Genomic DNA, 18,679 nt, shown 5'->3' on the forward strand with positions numbered 1-18,679 from the left:
TCCAACAGCCCTGTGGGGGCACTACATATGGCCGTTCCTAGAGCAAGAGGATAGCCATGAACAGAGCGTATCCATTTGTCTTGAAGGCACTTAGGTTAGATGAGGAGTATGGTTAAGAGCTGGGACTGTTTTATAGATGCCCAACGGACTCGAAGGGCGAACTATCTTAATTACTCTGTGTCTCGATCAGAAAAGAAAAGATCGCGGGGATCTGGAAGCTTAATTAGCTGGCTGACCGCAGAGCCCTATTTGAGACGCAGAACTAGAGCCGCTTCGGGCTCCATGAATACGGATTAAGATCATTTGTCTAGTGATTGGCCAGCCCACCTATTGCTCAAGGCTGGTAAGATTTTCCTACCCGAGTTTGGGATTTTCCCACCAAATGAGATTGGCTGGTGAGATTTTCCCCCCGTTGAAATTTTTCCTAAAGTTTATCTCGCATCTTGAGAGGGTTATTGTCAGAAATTCCACTGAATTGACTGATTTAGTAATGGTAGCTCCGTAGTGCCATGAGCGCCGAGGCCTCGTGTTTCTGAAGGCCGTCGTACCGGTTAAGGCACTGGGTTTCCCACGGGTCCTTCCATGTCCTTGCTCTCCTTCCTGGTTTGGCCGCTTCGGCTTGCCATCTCTCCCTCCATTTCGCCCGATACTCGTCCTGGATCATCCGGTGCGGGCCTTTTCGCTGTTGTGTCTGATATCCCCTAGCTGGTTCGGGCCGGGGGAACAGAAGTTTGTCATATTGGGTCCGGAGAGTACATATTGCGGGTTCGTGTTTAGACCGGACACGGCGGGGTCGGCCTCGAGTTCGTCTCGGGGGAGCAGAAGCAGCATCCCAGACTTGCGTCAGGGCTCCCTCAATCTGGGTAGTGACCTTATGGGAGGTCGTCGATGCTGCTCTTTGAGCGGCCCGTTCTTGGACGTACAGTTCGATTGGGGGAACGTCCGCCTCTTTCTCAAGCGCGGCGATTGGTGTCCGTTTGTAAGCCCCTAGGATCGTTCTATAGCAAACTATTAAGCATGAGTAAGCGCCGGAGATAACGATGTCCAATATTAATGTTTTGTTCAGACACCACCATGGACAAAATCACCATGTGGATGCCCTGCCACCATCCACCATATACGATAAATAGAGTTAAACTTAGTTAATGCTAGTTAGTTACCATAGGTTTAGTTAATGTAATCCATCACAGAGCTAGCCAAACCACGGAGTTAGCCACCTCACCACCAATAACGATCATCGCCGTTTTTCCCGATGTCTCGACAAAAACAAGTTTCATTGCCTTCAAACGAAGGTAATATGAATTTAGCTAAAGTGGCTATCGAACAAGACTAAGTTCGATCAAATCGAGCTGCTGTATAGTTGAAGTGGCCTACCCGGTGGTTTGGCTAGCTCGGTGGCGGATTATGTTAGTTAGTGTTACTGCTACCATGCTAGTTCTTACCTAAACTCAACATTGTCACGTATCCCTCTACGAGGATCGCAAGGTAGTGAATAGAGGGGATGAACAAGACTCTTCCCCAATTCTAGTAACTAGCGAGCATCGTGGCAATTCGAGGTGTTCACCAGCAAGCTTTCTTTCAGATCTGATCGTCAATAAGGCGAGACATTAATAAGGTTTAAGACACGGTTCCGCAAACCCAAGCTCCTACCCAGCGCCAACAGCGTCTAATCCAAGAAATACGACCAGCTAATGCAATCTCCCTTCAAATCCCTCATCTCCAAATCACGTTCTTAAATCCCCTTAAATTCAACTTCACACTTTCCCCCTACAACTGCCCACTCAACACAGCCTCCGTCGCACTCCCAATATACTGCCTCTTCCCATCCAACCCTACCCCAAACCGCCTCTCCAACTCCAACTTAATGCTCTTCTTCGTTACGCTCATCAGATCCGCCGTCTTCAAAATCTCCCGAATCTCTGCCAGCAGCGCATCGTCCGACGGCAGCGCCGCCATGTCGCCCATCTCCATCCCCAGGTTGTTGCTCCCACCCGCCATATCGCCGTACCCCGACGGCACTAGCGATAGCCGCGACCCCGCCGCATACCGTGGCATGTCGAGCGTGGAGATCGGCCGCGACGGCGGCGCCGGGTACCCGTAGGGCGCGCCGCCGTATTCGCTCCCGGCGGTGGTGACGGGGGTGGCGAAGGGGCCCTGGCCACCCATGAAGCTCTTGGTGGCGTAGCTGAAGCCGGAGACCTCGCTGCGGTCATCGCGCTGGGTCTGGGCCTCCCAGAGCTCGGTCTGATAGTCCTCCCACTTCTTGCGGGGGATGGAGGCAGGGTCGAATTTCCCTTCGTCGGAGACGACGAGTTTCTTGCCTTTTTCGCCGGTGACGATTCGCGTATTGCCCCAGGTGAAGTCGTCCATATGCCAGAATGCGTATAGAGGGAGGCCGCAGGCGAAGATGGGGGTCGCGAGTAGGTAGATGATCATCCAGCCGATCATCTCCCATTTGCGGCGCAGGATGAAGATGATGGCTTGGAGGCCGTAGATTGCGCCGAGGAGGACGAAGGCCCAGATGGGGATGACAGAGCTATTTCGAGTAATAAGGATGATGAGATAAATGAGGTAGCCGACGATGACGGGTTGGACAATGGTAGAGAGCAAGTCGATGAAGACGACAAAGCGCATAGAGAAACAGCAGAATCCACAAAGCTGCTGCAATGGGATGAGTTCCATCAGGTTGTGCACCGTACTGTTAATCCATCGTCGTCGCTGCGACATGAACACCGTCCAGCTGTCTGGCGCGATGGTCCAGGCGTGCGCGCGGAAGATGTACTTCGTCTTGTACTTTGAATGATGTTTCAGCAGCAACGTGGTTAGATATCGGTCCTCGCCCAAGTGCAGCAGGTTCTTCATATGCAGTGTGTCCACACGGATGTTGCTATAGTCCTCGATGATCTCCTTGCTCACGAACAGCGGCTTGCCCGTTTCCGCGGTGCGGATGCGGTACATGGAGAAACACCCAGGCAGACACGTCACGGAGCCGAACAGTGACTCGAACGCTTTGGTCAGATTGTGCGAGATATAGTATTCGTACACCTGGATCATGGTGACGAAGGAGGATTTCGCGTTCGAGAGCGCCGTCTCGCCGCACACGCCGATGACCCGCGTGTCGTGTAGGAACGAGGAGATCATCCGTGTGGCGGAGTCAGGAGCAACGACCGTGTCGGCGTCGATTTGGAAGAGGAATTCGTAGAACGTCGGGTTGACGCCGATGATGTTGCGGATTTGATGGTGCATTTCCAGCTCTAGTGGCGCCATTGGGAGATTGTAGTGGACGCGGTTGAGGAAGCGCATGAGAACCATTTGCGAGTCTCGCTTACCACGATTTCCAGGTCTGTCGAATGTCAGTATGCTCCCTCATCTTCCGAACCACCTCGAATTCCGAACTGATAAAAAATTCGAACGGAAAAACTCACTTCGTAACTTCACTCGGCTTCCCCACCTTCACAATCACCATAAACGGCACGATATGCCCCTGTGTCTCATACAGCCCACTATACACCTTCCCCATATTATGCTGCTTCATCCCCTCGCCCAGACTCTCAAAGCTCAACGGCTCCGGATCCGTCGTCTCCGGCACCCCCAAAATATCCAGCACTATGCGCGGCGTGCTGCGATCGTTCCCCTGCCCAATAATCATTCCGTCACAGATCAGCACCAGCAGTTTGCGCTTGTCGTCGTACCGCATGCGCGCGGCGGAGTCGATAGCGCGACGCAGGGAGTCCTCGTCTTCGGTATACGCCGGCACGGTGCAGATGACGAACTTGTCGAGGTTCTCCGGGATGTTTTTCTTGCCGAACTGGAGCGCCGCGAGGAACTTGAACCCGATCACGCTGACCAGCACCAACGAGATGGCGAGGAGGAGGTACTTGGCGAACTGGCACTGCGTGCTGTTCCGCGTGTCCACGTCGCCCACGTAGAACAGGTTGGTCAGACAGGCAGACATGCGAGATTTTTCGGCCGTCGTCATTTGCAGGGCGTCCCAGTACTTGGTGACGTCTAGCCCGGCGCGCTGCTGGAAGAGGTCGACGACGCGGGAGTCCATGAAGTTGACGTCGGGTTTGGTTTCTGGTTGCTCCATGCCTGGTGGGTACTGCGCGATGCGTCCGCCTGGGACGTAGGAGGTAAAGTCGTAGACGCGCTCGTTGAGGATGGCGATGGAGTTGCCCTTGCTGGCGAGCGTTTTGAGGTATTGCGGGGAGTACCCGACACGGCCCTTCTGATAATTCGCTTTGAGGTACATCTGCTTCTCGTACCACCAGTCGCGGCGCGAGTCGTTGGTCCAAGAGCGGAAATCGTGGTATTTGGCGTTGTTGTCGGTCAGCGACACCAAGGCGGGCGACCCGGAGTAATTGGAGTTCTGGTAGTTCAGATTCACAGCCGGGTCAATGGTGCCGTCTTTGCCTTCGCAGAGTGCGGAGACTTGCACCGGGAAGAGATTCGTGGCGTCGACACCGGCGTATTTCTTCAGGGCAGACTGCGGTACGATATTGGGGTAGTGGACGGGAGCGAAGGCGTCGAGGTCGTACACGACGCCGCGGATGGCGACAAAGGCGGAGTGACCATCTTTGCCGTCGTGGGTGGCAAGTTCGGAAGCGGAGAAAACGTGTTGGGTAGGGCAGATGAGTTCGGGGAACCCGACTGCAAGATATTAGCACGGCTGTCCACGCTGCTCATCTCCAGGAAAATAAGGCAGGATGAAACTTACTCATAAAAAAGATCACCGCCGCACAACTTAACCAAATCAACATATTAATCGCCAACTTCTCCCTCCACGCCACTCGCACATCCTTCCTTCCCATCCTTCCCACAAACCGGACCAAAAAATCCGGCACCCACCACGTCAACGCATACACCACCACCAGCCACCGCTTCCGACTCCCCGTCACCACCGCCTCGTCCACCGTCTCCATCTTCTTCTCCCCGGCCTTCTCCGCCATCTGCTCCCGCGTCGCTAGGTTGCGGAACATGTCACCTCCGGTCATCACGCTGATCCCCGCCTCCGACTTTCCGTCCGCGGGGACTTCCCGCCCGAAGTACCCCGCCGCTTTGTCGTCGTGGTAGAACGCCGCCGGCGACGACCCGTTCGAGCCCATCAGCCGCGTCTGCGGATCAAACCGCCCTCCGGTGGGCGACAGCAGGTTATTCTCGTCAGTGTCCCCGCCCTCTGGGTAGCCAAGTGCGCCTCGCGACCCGACGAGCGAGTCCGCCGCGATGCCCGCGAGCATCGCCCAGCAGCGCTCGGAGAAAAACACCCCGGTGCTCCCCACGCGGGCTTCCTGCTCGGGCCAGCGCCGCTCATCGATGACGATCTCGCAGCGCTCGCGCTCGCTGCCAACGATGCTTGATCCGAGGCCCATACCGCCATTCGTGCCCTTCGCCTCGGCGAGGCTGAGCACCTCGCCGAAGGGAAGGAAGACGGAGAAATCCGCGCTGCGGAGCCGCGTCGAGATCTCGGCGATGCCGAAGGTCTGCAGCTGGTGGCGGACGCACTTGCTGTCGAACTGGTTGGCGATGCGGCGGTCGTTGGGCTTGAGGCAGAAGATGAAGTACGGGTTGGTGTTGGGGAGGGAGAGGGACTTGGTGATGGTGGTGAGAGAGCTGAGGTATTGGGCGGCCGCACCCTGCTGCATGCCCGCGGCGTTGGTGGTCGGGTTGCGGCTACGTGAGACGCTACGTTCGGCGCGGGGGTCGTCATCGTCTTCTTCTTCGCTGGTGCGCCGACCGGCGCGGCGGCCGCGGGTAGTGGCGCCCAGTTTGCGGCGGGCCATGCTGGGTTTGCGGGCGGGTTTGCTGGCAAGGGAGGCCTGTACGATGGCGGTCTTCTCCTGGGGGTGGTGGATGGTGTTGAGGGCGGGCTGGCCGAACAGGTCGCGCACGAAGGAGCTGCGGGTGGAGTTGATGAGGTTGAGCATGTCGCCGGCGATGACCTCGGCGTTGGCATCGAGGAGGCCGTCGGCTGGGTATTCGACGGCGCCGGCGAAGTGGCGGATGGTGAAGGAGGCGGCGGCGTTGGCGGAGGCGAAGTTGCTGCCGGGGAGGACGGCGGTCGCGGCGCTGACGTCGATGCTGGGCGACTTGCCGGTGAACCGCTTGCGGATGGTGTCGATGAACTGGGCGTCGGTCTTGCCGCGGCGGGTTTGGTCGTCGAGGATACTGAGGAGGCCGTTGCCGGGCTTCAGGAGCATCTTGACCGCGTCGCTGTTGTCGAAGTAGCTCGTCGCCGGCACCGTCACGTCTTCCGTCTGCAGGAGGTCTTCCGGTCGGTCGAAGAAGCTCTGCAGGGTGAAATTGTACAGTGACTCTCCCGCCGCGTTGGTGAGCAGCTGGTCGAGCGTATCGCCCCCAGCCGACTGATGCATAAAGCCGGGGAAGTCGACGATGGAAATTGTGTTCGCAACCGTGTCTTCCACCGCACAGATGCGCTGATTGATCGACTCGATGACATACGCCACGAGCAGCCCATACAGCGTCCGCGCCAACTCATCCGCGTTGTCCCGTGCGCCTTTCGGATCCAGCATCACCGTCACGCGCTCCCGATGCACCGTCCGCGTTTTATACCCCAAACTCTGCTCCAGATCCTCCGCCTGGAGCCCCAAAAACGCTGCGACGATGTTCAAACAGTCCTTATTCCGCACCACCGTGACATCTTCTCCACCTTCATGGGAGAATCCGCCGCTATCGTCGCCCGTCGGCGTGGTCGACTGCGTCATCATGAAATCCAGCTGCCCGATATGCAGAATCGCCGCCAAGATCTGGCAGATCTCCGCGATCTCGCTACGCGGGAACTCCAGTTTGCGGAGGGCGGACTTAAACGCCTGGAACCCCTCGGCGTCGTTGATCCCGACCTGCAGCTGCGAACGATGGCCGAGATAGCGCCAGAACTTGCCGCCGGCGGACGCACGACTCCCGGGCTCATTGGCCACGATGCCTGGATTGTCGAGGCCGAGGTGCTGTTTTTCGGAGGGGGTGGTGCCCGCAAGGAGGTAGTAGAGGATGTGGAAGTTGCGCTCGCCGGTGGGGACTTTGGTGACGCGGGAGCGTTCGAGGCGGTGGTCGAGGAGCTTGCCGCCGATGAGGACCGGGTGGAGGGTGGTGGAGGTGTCGTATTGGAATTCGTAGAAGAGGCCGGATTTCGAGGCAGTGGGGGTGGTGGCGGCCTTGGTGGTGGTGAGGGTGTCGAAGACGTAGGCGGCGTAGGAGAGTTTCCCGGATAAGGGGGTGGAGGTGTATGAGAGGAGGGATGAGATGAGGTGGGATCGAAGGGTGGTTTTGCCGGAGCCGGATTCTCCTCTATTACGAGTTAGATTTGACCTATGATATTCCGAACACGAGCTCTGAATAGTGTGCATAACAAGAAAAGGAGACTTACAAGAATACCACCGCCTGATTCTCCCCCCGATGTCCCAATCTCGTCCACGCCCTCGACGCCAACTCCTTCACCCCCGCCAACGCGCTCCCCTCCTCTGTGCCATTCGGCCCCTGGGCACTCGACTTGAAATTATTGACGGAGATGAGCGCCCGACTGGACAGCGTCGCGGTGGCCAAGTTCGCGTGGAACCGGCTGGCGAGGTGCGCGGTGAGGTTGGTATCGGACTGCAGGTGTTCGGGGAGGGCGTGGAGGGAAGACTCCGCGTGCTGGGAGGGGAAGCTGGACATGGTGTTTAACGCCATGGGAATTAGGGGATGAGGTGAGGTAGGAATGGGAGATGATGGGTAGCCTCCCCTGGTGGGGAGCGCAGGGCAGATTACGAAGGGTGTCGAGAGTCCAAGGATGGATTTCGAGGAGTTGGATTAGCTGGATTGACAAGATTGGGATTCGAAGGTGTTGGAAGGCTGCTCGCGAGGACAAGAGGCGTGAAATGAGGATGGAAGGCAACAGTTCTTCCCAAGCAACGACCTCGAAAACGATGTCGGGTTCCAGGGGGAATTGAATCTGGCAACCTGGCAACGACGGGTGATATTAAGCGAATGATAATAAACCCCAAATGCAAATAGTACCAGAAGCGAAAGATTGCGAAGATGCAAAAGATGGCAACGAGGGAGGTTCGTCCAGAGGAACGGGTGGTGGAGCGAAAGACGTGGTGATGGTTACTGGAGCAGGAAACGAAAGCGAATTGTGAGGCGTGAGGTCCACCGGAGTTGTTTGGACTTGGGACTTTCGAGTTTGGAGAGAGTTCATGATACTAAGCCTCTGTGGGTGTATATTACATTACCATTGTACTTGGGGTTATTAGGGGCATTGTAGATCTTAGGGCCATTGGTGTGAGGCAAAATCGGGGTGAAAACAATAGTGCGGGCTATTTCGAGGAAACAGAGCGAGACTAGACAGGGACACTAGACAAGGGACCATCAGTCAACATACGTAGTAGGTTGGATTAGGTATCGTTGGGAATTGGGATCGAGTGGCGGCGATGGTCAAGTCTAATGATCGATGCTTGGCTGCATGTGCTTGTGTTGATTTCCATCTGGAATTCTGTATAGAGAATTTCATGAATTCGTGGATGTAGTTGATTCATGGGCTGTTGAAGCTCAGCTGAATCTATCGCTCTTCTCTTCCTCTCCCTCTCCTTCACCCACCACCAACTAAACTCGACGCTTCCCATCTCCACCTTCCAGAACACCATCATTCGATCTCCCCAAATTTTCCTACATCCAGGGATCCCCCGTCGTCCGGGGTTACTGAAGTGTTACCAAGCTCCGCTCCGCGGGCACAAGCCCGGCTGTGAGACGGCCTAGGCTCTGGCTCTGTGCTCTATGGCAAAAATTCTCTTTAGGAAAGGGGAACCGCACGAGCAGGAAAAGGGACATTATGGAACTTGGAAGGACGGGTGGCTCGAGTGTGATCGTCATTCGTCCCGTCCGAGGTGTAACGAAACTTTCTTCTCTGGCGGGTATCCTTGTAGAGCTGAGGAGGTAGACGATATGTTTAGGTGTTTCTGTTGGCGATAAAGGAGAATAGTTAGGCGACAGAGAATACTGCCAGGCGTCCTACCTAAGCCTCAATACAATATTACAGTTCAGCAAGCTTCGCGAGCCCGATGATGGTGTATTGGGTAGCGAAAGCAAGCGATGGGCGACTATTTTTGGCGGATGATCATACGTGGGATGGTGGACCATAGTTTGGGGATGGGACGGCACAGGACAAACCGCTTTTCTTCACAGCGAAGTCATCCGAATCATCTGGACAACGGTTGGAAGGCATTCAAAGGGCCCATTGTCTATTGGCTGGGGACATGAATTGTACTGACCCGAGGTCTAGAATGATCGATGAGACCAAGTGTAAACATTGCCATTTCCCTATATATCATTCCAGTTGACAGTTGACAGTTGTAGATGTTTCCCTGCGCGGACCCTGTAGAAGAAAAGTTGGTAGGTGGTAGACGAACCGCACCGAACCACTCCATGCTGGCGGCTACATCATTCATGTGGATATCCTGCTTGCCTCGATCCGCTGTCCAGGACTCAGGAGTTATTGTCTCAACCTCGACGATAAAAAAACTCTCTCTTATGATATGAGACGGATGACCAACACTCAACGATTTGGATTTGGCGATGCTAAATTCGGGACACACTTCGCCACCATCGGAATCGCTGCCGTCCACGGCAATATGATACAGTAATATGATACGCCGTAGCGCTGACAACCATCCCTTATTAGCCCCCCTGCAGCTCTCACCCAATATTACCGCGCTAGACTGGATAGAAACAATACTAAATGCAACTAAACAATCAACATGGCAACGCACAGTGGACACCATCAGGAGAATAAGGAGGAATTAGTCCGGGAATGTGATTGGGGGCTTGTTTCGTGTAATGCTCCGGTAACCGTGGAGAATCCTGCAGGCTGCAACAGAGCGATGCGAGTTCGAGAACAGTCCGTGGTCTTAGCTGCGATTTGCGAAGGGCTTAAGGGCTAAGGCTAATACGCTCATCGTGAGGTCCCTCTCGTTCGCTGGATCCTCGTCTGCTCCGTTGGTCAGAGTGTCTATCAGTTGTCCCCTTGTTCTGCAGAACAACGTGTTGCTGCTCCATGTTTCCACGACCACCACCCATTTTCTTTGGATGAGAGCCCGTTGGCCTGCCATCGTTTTTGACTTCATCTCATCCTTCATCTTTCGTTACATGATTGATTCTATTTCATCTTGACTAATACGGTCATTGCATTCGCTTGCTGTGCTTGGGGGTCTGTTCCCATCTTGCTCTCGCTTGCTTGACATTCGCTTCTATCCCCTTCGGTGCTGACGAGACGAAACACACGAAGACAACTGCAGCCTCGAAGAAGTCGGCACAACTTCATCAGGATATCTTGTGAAACCTGCAGGCTATCTCAAATTCTATTCATTCATCTACTATTGATATAATTCATTCATCCATCGATCGAATCATCAACACAACAACACCCTGAGGACAGCGTCGTCCAACCGCCAACATGGCGAGTTACAATAATAACCGGAATTCCACCTTCTCAACCCTCTCGGGTCCGACGTCTTCCTCCCAGCAGGTATCGACGACCACCCTCCTCAATGCTCTGCATACGTCGTATCAATCCGGCCAGCCGCTGGTCTTGGAATCCAGCACCAGCTTGGTGGTAAACACATGGTTGACCGCGTCGAATACCGGCCCCGATGGACGGTATGGCGGCACAGTCGACGTTGAACTTGGTAGAAAAGCATGGGAACACGCCCGCCGGCGAGCAGAGGATGCATGTGTGATTCTTGGGTACGCTCCCTCCCCAATCTTCCAAGTTCCATCCTCAAACTAACTCCCACAGCTCCCTTCACGAATCCATCCCGTCCCTCTTCGCCCCCTTCGTCTCCGCCCTCCCCATCTCCGTTCCCTCCGCCGTCTACACCGCCCTCCAAGTCCTCCGCCCCTTCACCCACTGCGTCACCCCAACCAATCCCTCCCTCCCTCGCCACTCCTCCCTCTCCGCCACCTTCGCCCTCTCCCTCGACGGCGACCTCGCCTCCGCCCGGCTCGCCCTCTCCACCTCCGGCATCGACACCCAGCTCGGCCTCCTCAACGTCCCTGACGCCCCCGGCCACCGCGCCTTCGACGTCTTCTACTACCTCAACTCCTCCTCCGCCTCCCAGGCCGAGCGCGACGCCCTTGACCTCCGCGCTCCCTCCGCCTACTCCCTCCTCAACCGCTCTGGCACCTACCATCCCCCCACCTACCTCCCCACCGCCGACGACGCCGCCGCCGCCGAAGACTTCCGTGCGAACCTCAAATCCCTCGGCATCCGCGGCCCCGCGCTCCGGAACCTGATCAGCACGCTCGCCGGCCTCCTGAAGCTCGGGGACACCCTCGGGTATCTGGTCGACGAGGATGTGCTGGTGCGGGTGTGCGACGACGCTGCAGACCTCCTGGATGTCGATGCGGAGGTGTTGCGGCGGAAATGCGACACCGTCGACCGCGAGGCGCTGATTGCGGGAGTGTACGAAGCGTTGGTGGACTGGGTGGTGGCGCGGGCGAACGAGGCGATCAAGGCGGAGTTGGCGGGGATTGAGGGGCACGGAGCGGACGTCGATCTCGGCGATTCAGTGTCCATCACGGTGGTGGAGATTCCCGGTCAGATGTTGGGGAAGGCGGCGGCGTTGAAGACGGTGTTCGATGATAGCGATGGGATTAATCTGGAGATGAAGGAGGATGGCGTGTTGGTGGAGTCGGCAGGATCATCGGTGCTAAGGGAGGTGAACAATGCCGTCGCGGAGTGCGGGTATGAGCTTGGTATGCGATCCGACTCCGCCGCCCACCGCGACCGGGACATCGCCACCGATCGTCGCGAGGCCGTCCTCGAAAAAGTCGCCCACTCCATCGACGACGACAGCTTCCTCAAGTCCCTCCTCCTCCCCACCCCGAACGCCGGCATCCTCCTCGGCACCCCCCAATCTGGCCGTTTCGACCTCTCCGCCCTCATCTCCTCCTCCCGTGTCTGGTTCCACCTCTGCCTTTACCCCACCGACGATCTCCCCGCCTCCCTCACCACTTCCCTCACCCCCTGGTCTGCCGGCGCCGTCTCCCGCCAACTCCGCACCTGGCGCCTCCCCGAATGGGCCACCCGCCGCAACCGCGCCCTCGACTACACCGCCGACTTCGACGTCGACGAGTTCGTTGCCCGCTACGCCCGCCTCGGATGCCTCGAGGGCAAAGACGGCGTCGAGTCCTGGATCATGGAGCGCGGCTGGAGCAATGGCGAGGTCTACCTCGGCCACGAGCGCGTGTGGATCCGTGAGTCCGCGTGGTGGGAGGCGGAAAGCATGCTCGATCTCAAACTCAACGAGCCGCCACCGCCGCCGCCCGCTCAGGAGCTGTTCCCCGCGCCGAGCCCTGGCATGGGGGGAAACGGCTACTTTGGGAACCAGTTCGCGGATAACGCCACATTGCGCGGGAGTCGTGAGGATCTGATGCGCCGGCAAAGTAGCGCGACGGGGCTGGCGAAGAGCATCGCGCCGACGACGCAGCAGAGCGCGATCGGTGACTATGGGCTGGGGTCGAAGGGCGACGAGCATAAGGGCGTCACGTTCGGTAATGATCTGGATGCGGAGCTCGGGCAGAATCGCGTTGTGGAAGCGCGCCCGATCACGGCGGGCAGAAGGTTTTGGGTGGGTCTGGTGTGGGCTCTGACGTTTTGGATCCCCTCGCCGGCGCTGCGGTACATCGGGCGGATGAAGCGCCCGGACGTACGCCTGGCGTGGCGGGAGAAGGTGGTGCTAATGTTCATCATCTTCCTGCTAAACGGCATCGTGGTGTTCTACATCATCCAGTTCGGGAAACTACTCTGTCCGAACTGGAACAAGGCGTGGGATAAGAAAGAGGTCGGTTATCATCAAGGCGACGACGATTTCTGGGTCTCGCATGCCGGAAAGGTGTATGATCTGTCCAAGTTTTGGAGGATTCAGCACTCCGACACGGCGATCGAGACGACGAAGGATAACATGCAACCGTTCGGCGGGGTGAATATGGATTCGTACATCCGCCCACCGCTGACCATCGCCTGTCCGAATTTGGTGACCGACACCATGGTCAAGCTGGACACCAACGAGACGCTGACTGATCCGTCCGCCGCCCACACGTCCGGCCCAACCTACCAGACGGACCCGACAACGGCACTGCACGACATCAACTGGTACACGCAGTCGTTCCTGCCGCGGATGAAGGAGTTTTACAAGGGAGATCTGGTCATTGATAAGAACTTCGTGAAGGATGATGGGAAAAATAATAACCATCAATGGGTCATCATCGACAACAGCATCTACGATCTCACCGACTACTTCTACACGCAGAAGCGTTTCCAGGGGCGTGACCCGCGCTACAATTTCTTGGACCCCGCCGTCGAGGACTTGGTGAAGAATAACCCCGGCGAGGACATCACCGACCGCTGGATCGACAAGCTCAACCGCACCACCAAAGGCGCCCACAAGCAATGCTTCGACAACTACTTCTACGCCGGCAAAACCGACTTCCGCAAGACCCCTAAATGCGAAGTGCAAAACTACATCCTCCTCGCCTTCACTGTCGTCCTTGCCTCCGTCATCCTCACGAAATTCCTGGCCGCCCTCCAACTCGGCTCCAAGCGCCGCCCGGAACAGCAAGACAAATTCGTCATCTGCCAAGTCCCCGCCTACACCGAAGGCGAAGACCAGCTCCGCAAGTCCCTCGACAGTCTCACCGCCCTCGCCTACGACAACAAACGCAAGCTCATCACCGTTATCTGCGACGGCATGATCGTCGGCGGCGGCAACGACCGCCCCACCCCCAAAATCGTCCTCGACATCCTCGGCGTCGACCCCAAAACCGACCCGCCCGCCCTCCCCTTCAAGTCCGTCGGCAACGGCTCCGAGCAGCTCAACTACGGGAAGGTCTATTCCGGCCTCTACGAGTACGAGGGCAACGTCGTCCCGTACCTCGTCGTCGTCAAGGTCGGGAAGGAGTCCGAACAGCGGAAAACGAAGCCGGGGAACCGCGGGAAGCGGGATTCGCAGGTCCTCCTCATGTCATTCCTCAATCGCGTGCATCATCGCGCGCCCATGTCGCCGCTCGAGCTCGAGATGTATCACCAGATCAACAACATCATCGGCGTCGACCCGGAGCTCTACGAGTATCTGCTGATGGTCGACGCGGACACGATGGTGAAGGAGGATAGTTTGAATCGGCTGGTGGCGAGTTGCGCGAACGATGCGAAGATCGCGGGGATTTGTGGGGAAACGAGCTTGGAGAACGAGGAAAGGAGTTGGTGGACGATGATTCAGGTGTATGAGTATTATATCAGTCATCATTTGGCGAAGGCGTTTGAGAGTTTGTTTGGGAGCGTGACGTGTTTGCCGGGCTGGTAAGTTTTTTTTTTCATCCGCTTCGACGGGTTCTTCCCTAATTCTCGATGCTAACTTGTCTAGCTTCTGCATGTACCGCATTCGCACTGCCGACAAAGGAAAGCCTCTCGTTATATCCGACAACTTGATCCGCGAGTACGCCGACTGCGAGGTCGATACCCTGCATAAGAAGAATCTGCTCGCGCTTGGAGAGGATCGGTACCTCACGACCCTTATGACCAAGTACTTCCCGCACATGTCCTACCGGTTCGTTCCGGACGCCTACGCGCAGACCGCCGCCCCCGAAACCTGGTCGGTCCTGCTCTCGCAACGACGTCGCTGGATCAACTCGACTATCCATAACCTGGCGGAGCTGATGTTCCTGAAGGACCTGTGCGGGTTCTGTTGCTTCAGCATGCGATTCGTGGTCATCCTCGATCTGTTCGGGACGATCATCCTGCCGGCGACGTGCGCGTATCTGGCGTATCTGATCTACGTGGTCGCCACCGGCAGCGGGCCGTTCCCGCTGATCTCGATCATCTTGCTGGCCGCGGTGTACGGTCTCCAGGCGATCATCTTCATCATCAAACGCCAATGGCAACATATCGGCTGGATGATCATCTACCTCCTCGCCTTCCCGATCTACTCGTTCGTTCTCCCCGTCTACTCCTTCTGGAAGCAAGACGACTTCAGTTGGGGCAACACCCGTATCGTAGTCGCCGAAAAGGGCACCAAGCAAGTCGTCTCCCTTGAAGACGAGCACTTCGACCCCCGCTCCATTCCCCTCCAGCGCTGGGACGACTACGCCGACCAAAACGGCCTCCCCGGCCGCCGCGGCATCCCCACCGCCCCCGGGACCCCCTCCCCCTTCGAAAAATTCGGCACCTCCATCTACGAAGCCCCTGCCAATCACCACACCTCATTCATCCAGCCCGCCATCCCCATGAACCCCATGCACCACGACGACCTCCACTCTGTCTACTCCTCCGTCCCCCCCGCCTCCACCATCCTCACGTCCTTCCCGCCCGGCGCCCACGTCGCCCCCGCTACCGCTAGCCCCGTCAACCCCTTCGCCTCCACCGCCAACCGTCAATCTACCTACTCCTTCGTCGGCAACCAAGACGTCCGCCAGAGCACTGGAAACCTCTCTGACCACTTCACCCACATGCAGAACGCCCGCGCCTCTGGCAGCCAAGCGGACCTGCTCGGCCCCTCGCGCCGCTCCACCCCCGGTCTCGGCGGCATGGGCGCGATGGGAATGGGCGGCGGTGCGGGCGCAGGTGGCAGCCCGTACGGCGGGGTGAGCCGACCAGTGTCGACGGTGAACTTTCAGAACATGGCGAACGGGCCGACGAACGAGCAGATCGCGGAGGCGGTGCGGGAGTGTTTGCGGGAGGTGGATCTGGATACGGTGACGAAGAAGCAGTTGAAGGCGTTGGCGGAGCAGCGGTTGCAGACAGCGTTGGTGGGGGAGAAGAAGGTGTATTTGGATGGGGTGATTGATTATGAGTTGGCGAATATGTAGGGCGATCAAGAGAGCGTTGGATTCCTTTGGTTTCGGTAAAATTTGTTTGATAATAGTCATTCCTTTTGTGGTGGATGCGATATTTGCGCTGCGGGGATGGGGTTGGAATCGGGCGCTTTTGGCATTTTGAACTTGCATTTGTTGGATCCAATACATGGGTATCTAAGATATTTTAATGGTAATGAGTTCACTCTACTGTCCTCGTTCTGCTCTTCACCTCGTCGTTTGTGTTTTAGCATGTCGTGCTCCTGCCTCAAAACTACATTCTTGGACCTTCGTCCACTGTTTCACCAGTCATGTTAGTGAATACTTGTACACTTTTCTGGACAGACGATTGTTTGATCTTGTCAATTGTACGGCACCGTCTCTGAATACCGGTCCCTCAAGTTGCAGTAGTTGGGGGGATCCACGCGGATACTGCAAACCTTTATTCCAGTCACTCAGATCATTTTCGCCATGCAAACGCGGCATTACTGAGAGGACGATTACTTATATTGAGCTCCTTGATGATAACCAGCTTGCGACAAAGTTTCCAGAATATCCTCATCATCCCAAGTCAACATCACTCGTCTTAAGCATTGCGAGTCTTTTCGATCTAACCCTTCTGTTTCGTCTTTTCGTTTTTCCGAATTCTTTCACCTGGAGTTGAGCGAAATCCAATACCGTTGCCAGTCAAGAGGGTTTGTTCCTTCTTTCTGCAACAGCAATTTCATAAATATTTATGTTCTGCAACCGGTCTTCCGCTGTATTTTCGCACTTCCAAACCTTAAGCGCAAGGCCAGATCATCCACGGGAGAAATCGACCTTTGGTCCACTTATTAAAGTGCCCCATTTATAGGTGCCATGTCGAGCTTATACTTAGCCTGCCAGTTCCAGCTCTACGAGTCTCCCCCTCCCCCATCGAACCTATTACGGATATCGACGAAAATAAGCCCTTGATCTTTATTAAAACGAGGAGTCCGAGCTGGAGAATGATACCGATGCTGGCGAGCACGAGAATAGGGATGAGTATTTCGATAGCGACGATGAGCCCGAGCCGGAGGGCGATGAGTACGAGGATGGGTATTTCTTCGATAAAGCTCCTGATAAAGAATAAGAAGCGTTTACCGCGTTATGCCTAAATTAAGGGGTTCCTATACATATATTAGTCTGTTCCTTATTTCCATTTTCTACTTCCCATTTTTCTCGCTACAGGATCGCCGATGAGTTGACGGGCGGCAAGACTGGGCCGGGCAATCCCCGACACCCACCGTGCCACGTAGAACCTCACATCCAAGGTCTACTGCTAGTCACAGGAAGGCTGTTACTATTCAGATATCTATATTCACCACTCTGACATGCAATGTAGGACGCTTATCTAAAGCTCTTGGAATTTGAGAGGAGAAAAGTATGGGAAATGAAAACCCAACTCCGCGTCACGAATACTGCCGAGTTTGGCGCACTGCACAGAGAGATATTCACCGAGCAAGGGAGAACGCAAGTGTTGACTCGACCCTTCATGCGAGGAAGTTGTACGAGCGGGCAGTACATGCTGGCGTGGAGCAGTTGGAGGAGAACAAATGGTAGGACAGAGGCTCTAGAACAACTTCTCGGGTTTCCCCTCCACTTCCACTTTCGACCACTCCAACTCCACCCCCAACTTCAATGACGGCTTCAGCCCCCACGGCTTCAACCATCACTTCTTCGATCCCTCCTTCGATTCTTCGATCACTAACCCGAGGACTGGAATTTAGACGAGCACGGGATCTCCCTTGGGTGTGGGGACCAGTGGAAGAGTAATGGCCCCTACTCAGGCTTCATCAACAGAATGTAAATAGAGCCATACATACATCAAATCTCCGGAGGATCGGGAATGGGTCTCAGTTCTTGAGGCTATCTCTGCGGCCGGCCGTGAAACCTCCCCCCTGATCGTTTTCAAGGAAAAACGGTCCAATCTTCGTGGTTTCCACCACAGGAGAAAGATTTACCATATTGAAATTATACAGGCTCTGAAAATGCCTGGACTTCTACCGAAATCGGTCTCCAATGGCTCGAAAAGAAGTTCTTACCGGAGATCAAGCCTCTGGACTCCTCCGCGGACGAATGGCGCCTTTAAATATGCGACGGGCACGGTTCTCACACCGGGGTAGAGTTTATGAAGTTGGCCAAAGAACACCGCGTGTTTCTGTTGTTTTTGCCCGCTCATATTTACTTCCCATCTCCTCCAGCCCCTGGATATTTCGTGTTTTTCACTTCTGAAGTCAAAATACCGTAAAGAACTGAGTCAATCGTCATCTCTTGATGACTCTGCGCCTGTAAAGAGGCATGAATTTAACTCCATATATTATAAATTACGAATTCAGGCTCTAAGTATACATAATAATACCCGTGCGGGATTCCGTGGAACGAGAATGGTTCCATTCAACCCTGAAAAAGTTCTGAACAGCACCCAATTGAACGAGAATCACCTAATTCAGCGTCCTAACCCCCGAGCCTACTTTCCTTACGTTTCACATGCCAAAAGGGCCTAAAGATGTATATCTCCAAAAATACAGTGGGATGGCGTGAGGGTTCAATGAGGATTATGAATAGCGGAGACGTTATCGAATTGCTAGAGAAATGAAGAAGAGGAAAATGGGAGGTCACGCGAGTGGGCGAGCATAGAGTGATATGGTCACGAGTAGTGGACGAGTAGGCGGCGAGTAGTTGATTGGTATTGATGTATGCGTGCCTCATGTACCGAGACTAATCCTTAAAGAAGAACAAAAAGAGTGTGAAGAGCTTGACTTGTGTCTTCACACTACCTCTCCCCTTGAAAAGGGCGGTCCCTCGCCCGTTGAAAACAAGGTAT

General features: G+C 55.7%; 2 protein-coding genes across 2 annotated transcripts; one reads left to right on the forward strand and one right to left on the reverse strand.

Moving 5' to 3' along the window:
* Positions 1–1,767: 1,767 nt before the first annotated feature.
* Positions 1,768–7,668, reverse strand: P152DRAFT_398530 (uncharacterized protein; the record flags this gene model as incomplete). Its single annotated transcript, XM_033676468.1, has 4 exons — positions 1,768–3,343; positions 3,426–4,650; positions 4,718–7,302; positions 7,382–7,668. The coding sequence occupies 4 exons, from the start codon at positions 7,666–7,668 to the stop codon at positions 1,768–1,770; spliced, it is 5,673 nt and encodes a 1,890-aa protein (XP_033533267.1).
* Positions 7,669–10,283: 2,615 nt separating this feature from the next.
* On the forward strand, positions 10,284–15,937 carry P152DRAFT_47454 (chitin synthase). The gene is made up of 3 exons (XM_033681329.1): positions 10,284–10,731; positions 10,784–14,344; positions 14,409–15,937. The coding sequence occupies exons 1-3, from the start codon at positions 10,442–10,444 to the stop codon at positions 15,847–15,849; spliced, it is 5,292 nt and encodes a 1,763-aa protein (XP_033533268.1). The 5' UTR covers positions 10,284–10,441; the 3' UTR covers positions 15,850–15,937.
* Positions 15,938–18,679: the final 2,742 nt, after the last annotated feature.

This window comes from Eremomyces bilateralis (genome assembly GCF_010015585.1).
Source record: "Eremomyces bilateralis CBS 781.70 unplaced genomic scaffold P152scaffold_12, whole genome shotgun sequence".
NCBI lineage: Eukaryota > Fungi > Ascomycota > Dothideomycetes > Eremomycetales > Eremomycetaceae > Eremomyces > Eremomyces bilateralis.